We start from the raw sequence: 19999 nt of genomic DNA, 5'->3' as shown, positions 1-19999 counted from the left end.
CCTCTCCCTCTTTTTCTTGATGAGTCTGGCTAATGGCTTATCAATTTTGTTTATCTTCTCAAAGAACCAGCTTTTAGTTTTATTGATCTTTGCTCTTGTTTTCTTTGTTTCTATTTCATTTATTTCTGCTCTGATCTTTATGATTTCTTTCCTTCTGCTAACTTTGGGTTTTGTTTGTTCTTCTTTCTCTAGTTTCTTTAGGTGTAAGGTTAGATTGTTTACTTGAGATTTTTCTTGTTTCTTTAGGTAGGCTTGTATAGCTATAAACTTCCCTCTTAGAACTGCTTTTGCTGCATCCCATAGGTTTTGGGTCGTCGTGTTTTCATTGTCATTTGTCTCTAGGTATTTTTTGATTTCCTCTTTGATTTCTTCAGTGATCTCTTGGTTATTTAGTAACGTATTGTTTAGCCTCCATGTGTTTGTGTTTTTTACGTTTTTTTCCCTGTAATTCATTTCTAATCTCATAGCATTGTGGTCAGAAAAGATGCATGATATGATTTCAATTTTCTTAAATTTACTGAGGCTTGATTTGCGACCCAAGATGTGATCTATCCTGGAGAATGTTCCGTGCGCACTTGAGAAGAACGTGTAATCTGCTGTTTTTGGATGGAATGTCTTATAAATATCAATTAAATCTATCTGGTCTATTGTGTCATTTAAAGTTTCTGTTTCCTTATTTATTTTCATTTTGGATGATCTGTCCATTGGTGTAAGTGAGGTGTTAAAGTCCCCCACTATTATTGTGTTACTGTCAATTTCCTCTTTTATAGCTGTTAGCAGTTGCCTTATGTATTGAGGTGCTCCTATGTTGGGTGCATATATATTTATAATTGTTATATCTTCTTCTTGGATTGATCCCTTGATCATTATGTAGTGTCCTTCCTTGTCTCTTGTAACATTCTTTATTTTAAAGTCTATTTTATCTGATATGAGTATAGCTACTCCAGCTTTCTTTTGATTTCCATTTGCATGGAATATCTTTTTCCATCCCCTCACTTTCAGTCTGTATGTGTCCCTAGGTCTAAAGTGGGTCTCTTATAGACAGCATATATATGGGTCTTGTTTTTGTATCCATTCAGCAAGCCTGTGTCTTTTGGCTGGAGCATTTAATCCATTCACGTTTAAGGTAATTATTGATAATGTATGTTCCTGTGACCATTTTCTTAATTGTTTTGGGTTTGTTTTTGTAGGTCCTTTTCTTCTCTTGTGTTTCCCACTTAGAGAAGTTCCTTTAACATTTGTTGTAGAGCTGGTTTGGTGGTGCTGAATTCTCTTAGCTTTTGCTTGTCTGTAAAGCTTTTGATTTCTCCATCAAATCTAAATGAGATCCTTGCCGGGTAGAGTAATCTTGGTTGTAGGTTCTTCCCTTTCATCACTTTAAGTATATCGTGCCACTCCCTTCTGGCTTGTAGAGTTTCTGCTGGGAAATCAGCTGTTAACCTTATGGGAGTTCCCTTGTATGTTATTTGTCGTTTTTCCCTTGCTGCTTTCAGTAATTTTTCTTTGTCTTTAATTTTTGCCACTTTGATTACTATGTGTCTCGGCGTGCTTCTCCTTGGGTTTATCCTGTATGGGACTCTCTGCGCTTCCTGGACTTGGGTGGCTATTTCCTTTCCCATGTTAGGGACGTTTTCGACTATAATCTCTTCAAATATTTTCTCTGGTCCTTTCTCTCTCTCTTCTCCTTCTGGGACCCCTATAATGCGAATGTTGTTGCGTTTAATGTTGTCCCAGAGGTCTCTTAGGCTGTCTTCATTTCTTTTCATTCTTTTTTCTTTAGTCTGTTCCACAGCAGTGAATTCCACCATTCTGTCTTCCAGGTCACTTATCCGTTCTTCTGCCTCAGTTATTCTACTATTGATTCCTTCTAGTGTAGTTTTCATTTCAGTTATTGTATTGGTCATCTCTGTTTGTTTGTTCTTTAATTCTTCTAGGTCTTTGTTAATCATTTTTTTTTTTTAATTTTTATTTATTTATTTATTTATTTATGGCTGTGTTGGGTCTTCGTTTCTGTGTGAGGGCTTTCTCTAGTTGCGGCAAGTGGGGGCCACTCTTCATCGCGGTGCGCGGGCCTCTCACTATCGCGGCCTCTCTTGTTGCGGAGCACAGGCTCCACATGCGCAGGCTCAGTAGTTATGGCTCACGGGGCCCAGCCACTCTGCGGCATGTGGGATCCTCCCAGACCAGGGCTCGAACCCGTGTCCCCTGCACTGGCAGGCGGACCCTCAACCACTGCGCCACCAGGAAAGCCCTGTTAATCATTTCTTGCATCTTCTCAATCTTTGCCTCCATTCTTATTCCAAGGTCCTGGATCATCTTCACTATCATTATTCTGAATTCTTTTTCTGGAAGGTTGCCTATCTCCACTTCATTTAGTTGTTTTTCTGGGGTTTTTTCTTGTTCCTTCATCTGGTATATAGCCCTCTGCCTTTTCATCTTGTCTATCTTTCTGTAAATGTGGTTTCTGTTCCACAGGCTGCAGGACTGTAGTTTTTCTTGCTTCTGCTGTCCGCCCTCTGGTGGTTGAGGCTATCTAAGACTCTTGATGGGAGGCTCTGGAGGTGGGTAGAGCTGACTGTTGCTGTGGCGGTCAGAGCTCCGTAAAACTTTAATCCACTTGACTGTTGATGGGTGGGGCTGGGTTCCCTCCCTGTTGGTTGTTTTGCCTGAGGCAACCCAACACTGGAGCCTGCCTGGGCTCTTTGGTGGGGCTAATGGCAGACTCTGGGAGGGCTCACGCCAAGGAGTACTTCCCAGAACCTCCGCTGCCAGTGTCCTTGTCCCCACGGTGAAACAGAGCCAGCCCCCGCCTCTGCAGGAGACCCTCCAACACTAGCAGGTAGGTCTGGTTCAGTCTCCCCCAGGGTCACTGCTCCTTCCCCTGGGTCCCGATGCACACACTATTTTGTGTGCGCCCTCCAAGAGTGGGGTCTCTGTTTTCCCCAGTCCTGTCGAAGTCCTGCAATCAATTCCCACTAGGCTTCAAAGTCTGATTCTGTATGAATTCCTCCTCCCGTTGCCGGACCCCCAGGTTGGGAAGCCTGACGTGGGGCTCAGAACGTTCACTCCAGTGGGTGGACTTCTGTGGTGTAAGTGCTCGCCAGTCTGTGAGTCACCCACCCAGCAGTTATGGGATTTGATTTTACTCTGATTGCACCCCTCCTACCGTCTCACTGTGGCTTCTCCTCTGTCATTGGACATGGGGTATCCTCCTTGGTGAAGTCCAGTGTCTTCCTGTCGATGATTGTCCAGCAGCCAGTTGTGATTCTGGTGCTCTCGCAAGAGGGAGTGAGAGCACGTCCTTCTACTCTGCCATCTTGGTTAATCCCCAATCTCTGGAGAGTTTTTATCATAAATGGGTGTTGAATTTTGTCAAAAGCTTTTTCTGCATCTATTGAGATGATCATATGGTTTTTATTCTTCAGTTTGTTAATATGGTGTATCACATTGATTGATTTGCGTATATTGAAGAATCCTTGCATCCCTGGGATAAATCCCACTTGATCATGGTGTATGATCCTTTTAATGTGTTGTTGGATTCTCTTTGCTAGTATTTTGTTGAGGATTTTTACATCTATATTCATCAGTGATATTGGTCTGTAATTTTCTTTTTTTGTAGTATGTTTGTCTGGTTTTGGTATCAGGGTGATGGTGGCCTCATAGAATGAGTTTGGGAGTGTTCCTTCCTCCGCAATTTTTTGGAAGAGTTTGAGAAGGATGGGTGTTAGCTCTTCCCTAAATGTTTAATAGAATTCACCTGTGAAGCCATCTGGTCCTGGACTTTTGTTTCTTGGAAGATTTTAAATCACAGTTTCAATTTCATTCCTTGTGATTGGTCTGTTCATATTTTCTATTTCTTCCTGGTTCAGTCTTGGAAGGTTATACCTTTCTAAGAATGTGTCCATTTCTTCCAGGTTGTCCATTTTATTGGCCTAGAGTTGCTTGTAATAGTCTCTTAGGATGCTTTGTATTTCTGTGGTGTCTGTTGTAACTTCTCCTTTTTCATTTCTAATTTTATTGATTTGAGTCCTCTCCCTCTTTTTCCTGATGAGTCTGGCTAATGGTTTATCAATTTTGTTTATCTTCTCAAAGAACTCGCTTTTAGTTTTATTGATCTTTGCTATTGTTTTCTTTGTTTCTATTTCATTTATTTCTGCTCTGATGTTTATGATTTCTTTCCTTCTGCTAACTTTGGGTTTTGTTTGTTCTTCTTTCTCTAGTTCCTTTAGGTGTAAGGTTAGATTGTTTATTTGGTATTTTTCTTGTTTCTTGAGGTAGGCTTGTATAGCTATACACTTCCCTCTTAGAACTGCTTTTGCTGCATCCCATAGGTTTGGGATCATTGTGTTTTCATTGTCATTTGTCTCTAGGTATTTTTTGATTTCCTCTTTGATTTCTTCAGTGATCTCTTGGTTATTTAGTAACGTATTGTTTAGCCTCCATGTGTTTGTGTTTTTTACATTTTTTTCCCTGTAATTCATTTCTAATCTCATAACGTTGTGGTCCGAAACGATGCATGATATGATTTCAATTTTCTTACATTTACTGAGGCTTGATTTGTGACCCAAGATGTGGTCTATCCTGGAGAATGTTCTGTGCGCATTTGAGAAGAAGGTGTAATCTTCTGTTTTTGGATGGAATGTCCTGTAAATATCAGTTAAATCTATCTGGTCTATTGTGTCATTTAAAGTTTCTGTTTCCTTATTTATTTTCATTTTGGATGATCTGTCCATTGGTGTAAGTGAGGTGTTAAAGTCCCCCACTATTATTGTGTTACTGTCAATTTCCTCTTTTATAGCTGTTAGCAGTTGCCTTATGTATTGAGGTGCTCCTATGTTGGGTGCATATATATTTATAATTGTTATATCTTCTTCTTGGATTGATCCCCTGATCATTGTGTAGTGTCCTTCCTTGACTCTTGTAACATTCTTTATTTTAAAGTCTATTTTATTGGATATGAGTATTGCTACTCCAGCTTTCTTTTGATTTCCATTTGCATGGAATATCTTTTTCCATCCCCTCACTTTCAGTGTGAATGTGTCCCTGCGTCTGAAGTGGGTCTCTTGTAGACAGCATATATATGGGTCTTGTTTTTGTATCCATTCAGCAAGCCTGTGTCTTTTGGCTGGAGCATTTAATCCATTCACGTTTAAGGTAATTATTGATAATGTATGTTCCTGTGACCATTTTCTTAATTGTTTTGGGTTTGTTTTTGTAGGTCCTTTTCTTCTCTTGTGTTTCCCACTTAGAGAAGTTCCTTTAACATTTGTTGTAGAGCTGGTTTGGTGGTGCTGAATTCTCTTAGCTTTTGCTTGTCTGTAAAGCTTTTGATTTCTCCATTGAATCTGAATGAGATCCTTGCCGGGTAGAGTAATCTTGGTTGTAGGTTCTTCCCTTTCATCACTTTAAGTGTATCATGCCACTCCCTTCTGGTTTGTAGAGTTTCTGCTGAGAAATCAGCTGTTAACCTTATGGGAGTTCCCTTGTATGTTATTTGTCATTTTTCCCTTGCTGCTTTTAATAATTTTTCTTTGTCCTTAATTTTTGCCAATTTGAGTACTGTGTGTCTCAGCATTTTTCTCCTTGGGTTTATCCTGTATGGGACTCTCTGCACTTCCTGGACTTGGGCGGCTATTTCGTTTTCCATGTTTGGGAAGTTTTTGACTATAATCTCTTCAAATACTTTCTCTGGTCCTTTCTCTCTCCCTTCTCCTTCTGGGACCCCTATAATGCGAATGTTGTTGTGTTTAATGTTGTCCCAGAGGTCTCTTAGGCTGTCTTCATTTCTTTTCATTCTTTTTTCTTTATTCTGTTCCACAGCAGTGAATTCCACCATTCTGTCTTCTAGGTCACTTATCTGTTCTTCTGCCTCAGTTATTCTGCTATTGATTCCTTCTAGTGTAGTTTTCATTTCAGTTATTGTATTGTTCATCTCTGTTTGTTTGTTCTTTAATTCTTCTAGGTCTTTGTTAAACATTTCTTGCATCTTCTCGATCTTTGCCTCCATTCTTATTCCGAGGTCCTGGATCATCTTCACTATCATTATTCTGAATTCTTTTTCTGGAAGGTTGCCTATCTCCACTTCATTTAGTTGTTTTTCTGGGGTTTTATCTTGTTCCTTCATCTGGTACATAGCCCTCTGCCTTTTCATCTTGTCTGTCTTTCTGTGAATGTGCTTTTTGTTCCACAGGCTGCAGGATTGTAGTTCTTTTTGCTTCTGCTGTCTGCCCTCTGCGTGATTCTTTGATATATGTATATATTGTGAAATGATTACCACAGAAGGGTTACTTATCACCTCACATAATTAGCCTGTTTTTTTTTTTTTTTGCAGTGAGAACATCTAAGAGCTACTCTGTTAGCAACTTTCAAGTATATAACACAGTGTTGTTATAGTCACCATGCTGTATATTAGATCCCCAGAACTTACTCATATTACAACTGGAAGTTTATACCCTTTGACCAGCATCTCTGTATTTTCCCCTGCCCCTGGATGTCACTATTTTAGTCTCTGTTTCTGTGAGTTTGGCTTTTTGAAATTCCACTATATGTGAGATCATACAGTATTTGGCCTGCTCTGTCTGACTTATTTCTTGTAACATAATGCCCTCAAGGTCCATCATTGTTGTCACAAATGGCAGGATTTCCTTCTTTCTCATGGCTGAATAATATTCCATTTTGTGTGTGTGTATGTATGTGCATACACATCTGTATCCACCTGTAGATGGACATTTAACTTAGGTTGTTTCCGTATCTTGGCTATTTGAATAATGCTGCAATGAACATAAGAGTGCAGATATCTCTCTGAGATAGTGATTTTGTTTCCTTTGAATATACAACCCAGAAGTGGGATTGCTGGATCACATGGTAGTTCTAGTTTTAATTTTTTGGGGGACCTCCATGCTGTTTTCCATAGTGACTGCACCAATTTACATTCCCACCAACAGTGTCTGGGGATTCCTTTTTCTCTGCATCCTCACAAACGCTTATCTTTTGTTTTTTTGATAATAGCTATACTAATGGATATGAGATGATATTTCATTGTGGTTTTCCTATGCATTTCCCTGATGATTAGTGATGTTGAGCACCTTTTCATGTACCTGTTGGCCATCTGTATGTGTTCCTTGGAAAAATGCCTATTTAGGTCCTCTGCCCATTTTTTTACTCAGATTGTTTTTTGCTCTTGAGTTATAAGAGTTCTTTATATATTTTGGTTATTCACCCCTTATGGGGTTAATGGTTTGCAGATATTTTTTCCTGTTCCATAGGTTGCCTTTTCAGTTTTTGATAGTTTCTTTAGCTGTGCAGAAGCTTTTTAGTTTGATGTAGTCCCATTTATATATATTTATATATATTATATGTATATCTGCTTTTGTTGCTTGTGTTTTCGGTGTCATACATAACCAAAAAATTGCTGCCAGTACCACTGTCAAGGAGGTTTTTCCCTTTGTTTTTTTCTAAGAGTTTTGTGGTTTCAGGTCTTATGTTTAAGTATTTAAACTGTTTAATCTTTGTGAGTGGTATAAGGTAGGGGTACAGTTTCATTCTTCTGCATGTGATTACCCAGTTTTTCTAGCACCATTTATTAGAGAGAATGTTCTTTCCTCATTGAGTGTTCTTGGCTCCTTTGTCAAGTATTAGTTGACAATATATGCAAGTGGTTATTTCTGGGCTCTCTATTTTGTTTGTTGATCTATGTGTCTTTTTTAATGCCAGTACCATCCTGTTTTGATTACTGTAGCTTGAAATAGAGTTTGAAATCAGGAAGTGTGATGCCTCCAGCTTTGGTCTTCTTTCTCAAGGTTACTTTGACTGATTTGGATCAGTTGTGTTTCTATAAACTAACAGTGAAATATATAAAAAAGTAATAAAAATCTCATTTACCATGGCATCAAAAGCAATAAAATACTTAGGAATAAGTTTAGGAACAAGGAGGTGAAAGAGCTGTACACAGAAAATTATAAGAATTGATGAATGAAGTTAAAAAACACAAATGGAAAGATATCCCATGTTCATGGATTAATTAAAATGTTCATACTACACATAGCCATGTATAGATTCAGTGCAATCCCTATCAAAATCTCAATAACATTTTTCGCAGAAAAAACAATCCTAAAATTTGTATGGAACCATTATAACGTAAATGTTTTGGATGATTTGGTCACTACCTGCTTAAAAGCTGTGGTGTCTTCTTTTTGCCTACATAGTAATGTCAGAACTGTTTTGCATGGCATCAGTCTGAACCCTGCTTACTGTTTTGACATAATCTCTGAGTACTCCCACTCCTGTCCTCCTGGTCCATGCCTTTTGTGTACTCACATTCCCCACGCACTGTGCACCATTACATCTTCATATTTTTGCTTGTGCTTTTTTTGTTGTCCGACAGACTTCTAGTAATCTATCAAGGCCAGCTCAGATGCCTTTTCTTTTCTATAGCTGTCGCTAACAGCTCCCTAATAAACAGGATTAAACTCTTCATTTCATTTCTATAGTGCTTTATTTATTTTTCTTTTCTAACATTTATCCTTTAATTTAAGAGTGAGTTACTCATTAGTCCCTCTAGCTAGGATATGAGGTCCTTCAGAGTAGGAACTTTGACCTTCTTATTTTTGTATCCCCAGAACATACTTTTAGTCACATAGAGTAGGTGTTCAATGTTTGGTAAAAGTTTAAAAATTATTTTTTGTACAGTGATGAGTAGGTTAAGTGAAAGGAGCATCAGAGAATGAGTAATGAGTAGGGAATTTGAGGCAGTTGGTTGGAGAATGAGAGGGTCGTTATAGACAACAGGAGGGCAAGAAAGGTGGCAAAAGTGGAAGGCAGGTAGAGGTAATGTAGACATGTGAGCAGGGGTGCTCTATAGGCAACCTTCTGATGAGTAGCAGAACCTCTTGCTGTATTTCTTAAGGTGGGCAAGGAACAGGTTGAATCAGTGAAAAAGAAATGGTGGCTTTATTAATTTTCCTGCTTGTGCTTCTCTGAGGTTCAGGGTGGATTCAGTACATTTTAACGTGAGACTGTTAGACTTTATACCTCTTTGCAAACCAGAGCTAACAAAGTAATACAGTGTTTTATGCTTTTCTCATTTTTATTTTTTCTTCTTTCCAAGTTTTAAAGACCCTGCCTTTTCAATTTTTTTTTCCAGTTCTTAAACATTTTCCGTTTTTTTTTTTCTTTTTAAGAAAGAAGAAATTACCTGATTCTTTTTCACTCCATGGATCAGTTATGCGACATTCACTTTTGAAGGGAATTTCTGCCCAAATAGTGTCTGCAGCTGTAAGTATTTTGTTCTCTTCCCCCAGCTTTATAACCTGCAATGGCATAATGAAGTAGGAATGAGCATAAAACAAAGCACAGCACTTCTCTTGGCCTGAGGCTTAAGAAAAATAGAATCTGGCTTTCATGGGTTTTGTGTGATTATTTTTGACTCATAAGACATAGCTACACATCTTGACATAGAAATTAGTGCAGCCATGAAATAAAGGTCTGCCCAGAGTCTCGGGTGTGCCTAAATGAAATATGGCAGCAAGCCTAAAAGAAACACTGCTTTTTCTTTAAATTCCTTTTCAGTTTAGTTGCCACCTTGTGTATTTGGTTGAGGTAGAGTGCTTGTTTTTTTTAGTCTTTTCATATGGAGAAATGATTGATCAGAATCTTTTACAACTGAGTGATTTTTTTATAATTCACAGAAGTCTTTTCATGTACCTTATTTCATATACTCTTACAACTTTGAAAGTAGGGAAAGCCATATCCTATTTTACAAATGAGAAGACAGGCTCAGAGAGGTGACATTAACTTGTCTTACATCATTGGGTTAGGAGATAGCAGAGCAGTTACTCAAAATTGGGGTTTTTGGCCAAGTCTAGTGCTTCTTTGTTGTGAAATGAGGGTGGTATTGGTGAATGTGGCCAGTGTATAATAGCTGGAACAGAATATCTGTGTCTTTTTTGAAAATGATTTAGAGTACTGTGTTAAGTGCAGAAATATTTAATAGTCCATCAAGACAGTAGATGCTGATTCTGGTATGTTTTATCAAATTTTCCTTTGGCTTCAAGGCCTGTAGTTTTACGCAGTCTTTCAGTTTTGGTTTTCTGAATTCAGTATATAGATTCTGTAAATAATAATAGTAATGATAATGATGTTGATGACAGATTCATACCCCAGGAACTTTGATATGTTTTTATGTTCTTTTCCTGGAGTTTAATTGGTATTTTGCATATTCAGTTTGGACAAAGTTTTGATTTTTCACAAGGGTAAGAGATTGATACAGAAGTGGCATCATGACACCATAACCACATTGTAATTTTCAGGTTTATTAGAGAAAGCTCTTATTGCAGAAACCAAACCAAACCAAACGAAACACAAAAAACACACACAAAAACCCCCCAAAGAAACAATAAAAAAGAAAGAAAAAGTGTTCTCTGCGGGCAGTTGGTATACCCTGACCCAGCTCATATATCATGAAGTCAATTTAAATAGAGAGATAGTCAAGCAATGGAGGAAACCTGGGCAATTGTCCTTCCTCTTATAGGTGGAGAGTAGCTCATATTTGCTAGAATGGGAACCACCTGTTGAGGATTACATTTCCATGACGTTTTCTGAATTTAATCCTTATGTAGGTGATGAAATTCATTCCTTTCAAAATCAAGATGAACCAGAACAGTCATTTGACCCACCTGTGCAGTTTTAAAAATATTTTGAATAATGGAGACTGAACTAAAACTCAGACATTGAACAATGATTAGATAAATCTGTTATTTAAAAGGGTTTCTCCTTTCTCTTGAAGAGGAGGGAAAAATTGTAATAAATCCCAGAGTGTTTGCATTCTGTTCTTATTTCATGGCCATGGCTGAGCTCCTTTGGTATGTTAAAATGAAAACTGCTTTTCTTGTGACAGTCTTCATACTCTGCTTTCCTAATTTTGGATTACCAGCTCAATTTAAATTGTATGCTTTTCTGTGATGGTTGGTTTATTAACATGTAAAGCTAGTTATATTTTGGGGTATCTCTCCTGAATGGCTGTTCAGTAATGCTTTCAGCCATGTGGATAGTGATGTTATTAGGGCTGCCTAGGGCGTTGATCATCATGGCCTTGTAGTCTGTGCCTGGAGAACACTTAGGAGAGATGAAACTTTTGGAGTTGTGAACCTCATTGTTTAATTTTGGAATCCTCCTCAAAGTAATGTGACATGTGACTATATTTAAAATTGATTCAAATTAATTTTAAAGGATATTTATCATTTTATGATCACCTAAGATAACGGGGATACCTTAGCATAGTGTTTTTGCAAAATGTGTCCATTGTATAAGAATCTCCTAGGGTACTTATGAAAATACAGATTCCTGGGCACCATCCCAGACCTACTGAATTGGAATCTAGTTCTAGCAGTGTAGCTAGGGATTTGCATTTTAACGGGTATCCCAGGTGATTCTAATGCACCGTGGCTTTTGAGAATCGCTATCCTAAGATGCCGTAACACCAGCGCTGAAATTCTATTCATATATCCTCTAAATTGCTTCCCACATCTGTGGGTTTTAGCTTTGAAAGTTAGCTGACTTCCGATTGCATTTTTCAGGTTCCATTTTGAATATAGTTTATGTTCTTCATCTGCTGGCTCATTCTTTTTCCCTGTCCAGGACACAAATCAATCATTTATCAAATATTTGTTGCATGTTTCTTTATTGTTCAGCATTATGTTAGGCATCCTTTACACACACACATCCACACAAAGTTGAGTATATCCTACTATCCAGAACATTGTACATAGCAGCGTTGGTGATTGTTCTTCCTCATAGTTCCATGCCCTGGTGTAAGTTTTTTAAGTTAGTTCCTGGGAAGCTCTGTAAAGTTGGATATAATAGATTCTGCCTTCTGAGAGATTATAATAATGAATTGAGCACATTGACAGGGACAGACAGAAAAGAAATACAGAAGTGATCCAAAGAGCCTGGTCTGGGAATGGAAACTCCGAGTTTTAGACATAGTCTACCACTTCCTGAATAATTGTGGGCAAGTCAGTTTAAGCTCTTTGAAACTTAATCTGAATCTTAAGGATCTTAATCTGTTTTCTTAATCTGGAAAATCAGAATAATACTACTTGTTTGATCCATCTCTCCTGGTTTGAGTATCAAATAATGTGATAAATGCATTTGAAAGCTCTTTGCTACTACAGTTCTAATCATTGAAAGCCCTTGTTATTATTTAAAACTACAGGAGTACCAAATATTAGTAGACACCCTTACATTTATAGGATACTTTACATTTAATTTGATCCTCAGGACAACTCATGGCGGTAGCTAGGGCAGTGTTTGCCTTTTCCGCAAACAGGTAAGGGGACTAATACTCAGAAGGGTTAGGTGGCTGTGCCAAGGTCACACAGTCACTGGTAAGGAGCTGGCACTAGCACTTAAGTTTTGATTTTCTTATTCTGACTGAATATACCCTGCTCTGGCTTTTATTTATTTATTTTTATTTTTAAAATTATTTTATTTCTTTTTGCCTTTCATTTAAAAAATTTTTTAAACATCTTTATTGGAGTATAATTGCTTTACAATGGTGTGTTAGTTTCTGCTGTATAACAAAGTGAATCAGCTATACATATACATGTATCCCCATATTTCCTCCCCCTTGCTGATCTCCCTGTGCTGTGCGGCTGCTTCCTACTAGCTATCTATTTTCCGTTTGGTAGTGTATATATGTCCATGCCACTCTCTCACTTTGTCCCAGCTTACCCTTCCCCCCTCCCCCTCCCCTCCCGCATGCCCTCCCCTCCCCCTCGCCCTCCCCTCCCCCCTCCCCTCGCCCTCCCCTCCCCCTCCCCTCGCCCTCCCCTCCCCCTCCCCTCCCCCTCCCCTCCCCCTCCCCTCCCCCTCCCCCTCCCCCTCCCCTCCCCCTCCCCTCCCCCTCCCCCTCCCCCTCCCCTCCCCCTCCCCCTCCCCCTCCCCTCCCCCTCCCCCTCCCCCTCCCCCTCCCCTCCCCCTCCCCCTCCCCCTCCCCTCCCCCTCCCCCTCCCCCCATCCTCAAGTCCATTCTCTACATCTGTGTCTTTATTCCTGTCCTGCCCCTAGGTTCATCAGAACCATTTTTTTTTTTTTTAGATTCCATATATATGTGTTAGTATACGGTATTTGTTTTTCTCTTTCTGACTTACTTCACTCTGTATGACAGACTGTAGGTCCATCTACCTCACTACAGATAACTCAATTTCGTTTCTTTTTATGGCTGATGGTTTTTATTTAGGGGTTATTTTATAATCTGCTGGGTAGGAAGCTCCTACTTAGAGGAAGAATGTCTTTAGTATATGTTTCTGTTTTTAAAATCTTTATGCACTATTACCATTGTGACGCATAGTACTTACAGTTTATTCACATTATTGAAAATAGAATCTCTTTCCTCTCTCTTTTCCTTTACATTTTCATTTATAATCAGTACCCTTCCTGAAACAGTAAAAGAAAACGATCTACTCTTGTGTTCTTTATATTTTGTTGGTATATACAACTTTTGTAGTTTCTCTTATTTGGGGGCAAAAATGACGGTTCTACCTCTTGTCTGAATTGTATATGTAAAGAGAGGGCCTTATACCATTTTCTGCTTAAAAATGGGAATGTCTTTTCAAATACTTTTTTTAAAATTTTATTTAGGACAAAGTAGATGCTGGCTTGCCTACAGCAATTGTAAGTATACTTTAAATAATCCTTTAAAGGTAAGCTTTCCATTTGATCAGGTTTTCTTAGATTTATTCTTCCGATATTCAAAGTTATTACATAAATTTTGTGATAATTAATTCATGTCATTTACTGCCAGTAATCAGGTTTAAAATTTGTCCGTGTTGAATGTTCTCGTTCTTTCTAGTGTATTGTTACTTTTCAGTTTTCTTTTTTTCTTTTGTTTTTTGAGAAAAATAATGATTAGCCTTTTCCCAATTTATTTGTATGTGGTACTACCCTGCCCAAGTATATTTGCTCCTTCTGTGACTTGGCCTCGCTTTGGTTATAGGGAGTGGAAAACAGTGTTTGGTAAAATCACTTTGTGGTAAATAGTACACTTAACAGCTCTGAACTCCATTGCCAAGCCTGCCAAATAGTAAATCTGTGGAGTGATTATAGAGAACTGGGGGATATTGAAAGCACACTAGTGCCCTCTTTTCTATTTTCAACTATTTCCAGCTGCCTCCTGTAGCTTTCTTATTAGATAGTCAATTGGTGAGGAAGTGGGCTGGGTTTTGAGTATTTCTGGTGCCTTTTGGCTCCTGTGAATAAACTGGAGAAGGGCTTTCTTGTCCCTTTCCCACACCTCATAGGAGGCTCTTGGTTGGGTAGCATAAGTGCCTCTTACTGTGTGTGGACCCCTGAATTGTTCAAAAAATTGCTTTAGAGGAAGTTAAGTGGCATGTTTTTGCCTATAATGTTGAACATATGATATTTTGTTACCCTTAGAGTAAATTTAGAGGGATTCCCAGAAATAAGATGTTCTGAGTTTCATTTCCCATTTTGCCTCCTAGATGAAATTTTCCTTATTTATAATAGTTGGTATGTTATCTGGTGCCTAGAGGAAAGAAAACCAGCAAATTCAATTCTGATTATTTCAAGATCCTTGTAATGTCTTAAAATGTAATCTTCCCTTTTGTTCTCAGGCAGTGTCGAGTCTGATAGCAGTGGGTACATCTCATGGATTGGCTTTAATATTTGGTAAATTTTCTAACTACTTTCCTTATTTTAAATATTAAGTATTTGGGTTTTTTTAATAATGTCTTTTAATCACAGTTTATATAGTAAACTTTATTTATTTGAAAAAAGCCAGAAAAACTTGAAAAGTAGCGGTCAGCGTTTTTATAGTTAAAAATTACTTGACTCAGCTTCATTTTGTTGCTCATTGCAAGTTTATTTTCTTCTTTATGAATTTATAAGCTATCATATCATATCTTTTGACTCTCTGCAGACCTAGACAAAAAGGATATAAAGTTGAGAGGTTGGCATTTTGTCTGCCTCTGATTTGTGGTGGTGCTAATGTTTTATTCTAAATCATATCTGAGTAGTTGGTATTTGAAAAGATCTTCAGGGAAAGAGATTCCCAGGCTTTCTCAGTAATTTTCAGTAACTCTTACTGACAGTAAGTTTTTTTTCATTTACATTGTAAATCCCTCTAAACTGAAAAATTTTTAGCCCATAATCACTTTCTTTTTTTGGTTGAGAAGAGAACTTAGCTAGTTTTATTTGAATGGTAAGTGATAGTCCTAAGTATTTTCTCTTTTTTTTTTTCCTACATGAGACTAAATAAACCTAGTTTTAATCTTTCTTTGCTTTTGCATTCAATACTATGAGCAGAACATTTTGTTCTGTTTACTTAAAAACTACTAGATAATATTTTCCTGTCATTTTTAGTGTTCTCTATGGATCTTAAGTCTTTTGCAACTTTCTTAAATGGAATTCCTGATGACACTGTATTTTAGTAAGGACTCTACAGGATATTGTGTAAGGATTACCTGGGAAGACCTTAATAGCAGAACCACAGTTTGATCTCTGTGGGTTTTGCATTTTTATTTATCATATGAGTGAATAACTAGTTATTTTCCCTTGTTTTTGAACAATTTGACTTCCTATTTATAAATTTTCCATTATGCCAAAAGCCTTAGTTATCATGTGTTTTTAACACCTAGTCTTTTCAAAGGCGATTGATATAAATAATAAAGTTTTATTGTCTGGGGATGAGAAGAATGGAAACAAAAATATAATTCTCTTTAGAGAACTTTAGAATTGATTCTTTAAACAATAATTTTTTTTATGCCATAATATGTGTTCATAATAAAAAATTTAGATGAGCAAAAGGTTGAAGATACACCAAATTCTGCCATCCAGGAATAATTCCTAACATTTCTGTATGGCCTTCTAATCTTTTTTCCTGTACATGTGTGTATATATATGTACACACCCCCAAATGGGATCATGTTAATTTGTAACCTGCATTTTCATTATAATGAACATCTTTCCATGTGATTATTAGTCATCTGTAACATAATTTTTTTCTGTATTAAGTTATTAGCTTTTTTTTTTTTAATTGAAGTATGATCGATTTACAATGTTGTGTTTCTGGTGTACATCAAAGCAATTCAGTTTATATATATATATATTCTTTTTCATATTCTTTTCCATTATGGTTTATTACAGGATATTGAATATAGTTCCCTATGCTATACAGTAGAACCTTGTTGTTTATCTGTTTTATATATGGTGGTTTGTATCTGCTAATCTCAAACTTCTAATTTACCCCTCCCCCTCTCCTTTGGTAACCGTAAGTTTGTTTTCTATGTCTGTGAGTCTGTTTCTGTGTAACATCATTTTTAATGGCCACGTTTTACTTAATCATTTCCTACTATAAGACATTTAGGTTGTTTCTAACCAAAAAGTAGAGTGATGAACATCTTTGTAACTGCATTTTTGTTCACATGATTACTTCCTTAGGACAAATTCCTAAAAGTGGGCTTGCTTAGGTTAGGGTATGAACATTTTAAACACTTCTGATGTATACTGCCTAATTGCCTTCTAGAAAGTTTTACCAGCTTGCTCTCCTATCACGTGTAAGAATGCTTGTTTTCCTATGAGAGCATAGTTGGTATCAGATTGATAGAATTCTGGGAAAGGATCTTCAAAGGACTTTTAGTTCAATCCCCTTATTTACATATGAGGTGACTGAGAACCAGAGAGGTTAAGTGACATGTACAGAGCCAAATTCAGAATCAAGGAATACTGAATCCTAAGATCAGTACATTTCCACACTTCCAAGCAGTTCTCCAGTTCTGAGAGAAAAGGAGGCAAATTGCAAGATACATAAAGGAAAGAATGGAAGAACTAAGATGAATGAGGATAAAATATAATGTACGTGTTTATCTGTCAGCAGAATACATGTTTATTTTTGTTCCCACTTACCAGTACTCACTTTTCTTCAACTCTATCTGCTTTAATATCCCTTCCTTACCACAAGGTTATAAGAATATGTGCCTGCTTATAATCAAATCCATGCAGAGCTTACTGCAACAAATTAAAATGAAGTCTTTTAAAGTAAAAACTAACAGAGAAGAAGAGTTTATTGTCTTTCATTACTGTCTCCTTAATTTCCTTGGGCCTGCTTTCTAATTTTTTTAGACCCCAGCAACTTTCTTGTAGATTTGATGAAATAATAATCTTTCATTACAGTCTCATGAAAAAGAAAGTATGCCATAATGAACATTTTGAGAAAGGATCATAATATTCTAGTTATGCTTTGGATTTTTAATCATGCAGTTAATAAATTTTACTCATTTTTGTGGGAATCAGATATTTGGACAATGAGTTTTAACAAATGGATTAAAATTTGCTTGAAAACCAGGAAAAATATGGCAGAGTAATAATACTATGAAGTGTCTAGATTAGAGGTCTGGGTTAAATCTGGTCTTTTAAACATCTTTGTTGATCATAGGAAAAAGTGCAGAACTGTACTTGTTTAAGTACCACTAGATTCTCTTTGGAATAGAGGCCTGGGTCATTAAAATAGTAATCATTATAAGCTTCTTAAACGTCATGTAAATTGCCTATTCTTATGGAATTGTAGGTATATGGTATTTATTATGTATCTTGGTTCTTACCTAACTATAGGATCTCAAAAATTCGAATCTTAATAAAGATATCTCCATATCCTAAGGCCCTTAGTTTTCCATTTTTTGGGTTGTTAGTATACTTTAGTAGATTATCTTTTGGAAATTGTTTTTGTTTTTATCAAACTTAATGGACTTGGATTTACTGTGCTAAAGTTTGGATATTATGCATTTTCTTTATTTCCATAACCAATACCTAAATATAAATGCTAGATGTATCATTTAATCACATTTAGTATCATTCCCACAGATAACTAAAGTTTATCACTTATACTCTTGAAATTTTACCTGTCTTTTCTCTGAACTTTTGAACTGATTTCTTGCTTTTCTCTTTTTTTTGATCTTTTCTCCATGGATTCAAAGGAAAAGGTATAGTAATTTTGGTTTGCATGAGTGACTCTTTTTCTTTTGACCTTTTTAATGTTGAAAAAGAATGTTACTAGTTACAGTCGATGTCCTCTTACGAAATGCTTATTGAAAAGTTTTGAAATTAAAGTAGGGAATTGTTAAAAATTATAAATATATGCATACCTTCAATGTTTTATTTTAAATGAAAATAAATCAGTGAATATTGATCTTAATCTTTTGGCATAGACCAAAACTGTTTCTTTGAGTTTGTATCTGCCAGTTGGACGTCTGCAGCATCTTTTTTGGCATAAGCTGCATCAGTGATGGGTCATGCAAAATTTGTACTTTTACTTAAGAAAAAGAGGTAAAAGCTTAGGCACCTGTGAATCAGTCGAAGTGTGCAAAATTTTAGATTTTCATAAAACTTTTCAGTTTTCTGCAGTTATCTTGTCCATACTTTACTTCATGACAGTTAATTTAAAGCAACTCATCTTTACCAAGTTTTTCTAAAACATTCATTTAGCTTTCATAGAAACAACAGCTCTTTCTTTTCCACTGTATTTCATCAGTTGACAATATTGTTTAATTACATTTTTAAAGTACAGTAATATTACAGTGGCATGAACAGGTTTGGAAATGAACACAACTGACTTTTCGTAAGCATCTGAGTTCTAGAAAATAGCCAGTTAGCTGTGGGGAGTCAGTGTATCGTGGGCTTTAGTCAATAAGCTTTATAGAGGGAATGGAGAACTTTAATTCTGTGTGTTTGTTAGATGGCGGTCAGGTAAAGTGCTTCTGCTGTTTTATGATCATTGATGATGAAAAATGTTTCCTAATAACTCTTCTCTTCTCCTTTGGTCTTAGAGAATATTTTAATAATGCACAAAGGAGTAGTATTGAAGAATGGTGAATACTGGCAATAAAAGTAGAGCTCTACACACATAATTAGATTTTGATTCCTTCTAGGATCTAGGTATTTCCTTCTTTGATGGTCTTTGGGATGTAGTTAAAACAATTTAGGGGTGAAGAAATAGAGGATTAGATTAATTTTGGTATATGGAGAGAGAGCAGAAATTCTTGAAGTATGTACAAATTTAGATTTTATGGCTATTATAGACTTTATATGTTATTTATGGCTTTTCTTTGCTACTTAGCACATTACTCTTAAGCCTAGAATATGCTGAGATCTCCCCTAAGTAAAGTGTACTGCGAAAGGTATACTGATAAAGAAATAGATATAATTCATTTCACTATCAAATGGATGTGCTTTTTGTGGTATCTGGGCTTCGAGTTCTCTTAATTAATTGGTAAGCTATTTATTATCATTAATAATAATTCTTCGTGGGACTTTCTTGGTGGACCAGTGGTAAAGAATCCACCTTACAATGCAGGGGACGCGGGTTCAATCCCTGGTCAGGGAACTAAGATCCCACATGCCGCAGGGCAACTAAGCCCGCGCGCCACAACTACTGAGCTCGAGTGCCTCAACTAGAGCCCGCGTGCTGCAAACAACAGAGCCCATGAGCCCTGGAGCCTGTGCGCCACAACTAGAAAAGAGAAAACCCGCACGCCACAACTAGAGAGAAGCCCGTGCACCACAAGGAAGAGCCCGCACGCTGCAACAAAAGATCCCGCATGCCTCAACGAAGATCCCGCATGCCGAAACTAAGACCCAACTCGGCCAAAAAAAAAAAATCTTAAAAAAAAAAATTCTTTGCATGTGTACCATTGGATAGTTTTCATATTTTTCATAGGCATTTACAAAATTTAAGCTCTATGCCAGCTCTTTGAAGTTTATAGGAAAAATGATAGTCTCATTTCATATTTCTTGCCCAGATCAAGAGCCCCATTGGAGGAGGAGAATGTGGAGAGCTCTGATTTTCACCTTTCTTGCTTCTGTCCAGGTCCTTTTGTTCTTTTCGTGTAGCTTTAGAAATTAAGTGTTTGGAAGAGGTTTTAAGTTTGTCTTCACCAAATACGTTTCCCCAGAATTGTCTAGAAAAATCTGGACTACAGAATGTTCTTCT

General features: G+C 37.0%; 1 protein-coding gene across 4 annotated transcripts in view; it reads left to right on the top strand.

Moving 5' to 3' along the window:
• The window catches only part of VPS8 (VPS8 subunit of CORVET complex), a 295388-nt gene that overhangs the window by 24211 nt on the left and 251178 nt on the right, over window positions 1–19999 (top strand). For all 4 annotated transcript variants that reach the window (XM_061194394.1, XM_061194392.1, XM_061194393.1 and 1 more), the window contains exons 5-7: window positions 9180–9273; window positions 13639–13671; window positions 14631–14685. In XM_061194394.1, coding sequence (XP_061050377.1) covers window positions 9180–9273; window positions 13639–13671; window positions 14631–14685 — 182 coding nt within the window. The remainder of the gene's footprint in view (window positions 1–9179; window positions 9274–13638; window positions 13672–14630; window positions 14686–19999) is intronic.

This window comes from Eubalaena glacialis, chromosome 6, assembly GCF_028564815.1.
Source record: "Eubalaena glacialis isolate mEubGla1 chromosome 6, mEubGla1.1.hap2.+ XY, whole genome shotgun sequence".
NCBI classification, from domain to species: domain Eukaryota; kingdom Metazoa; phylum Chordata; class Mammalia; order Artiodactyla; family Balaenidae; genus Eubalaena; species Eubalaena glacialis.
The sequence above is the reverse complement of the archived record's forward strand: the minus strand, read 5'-3'. Positions and strand labels throughout refer to the sequence as shown.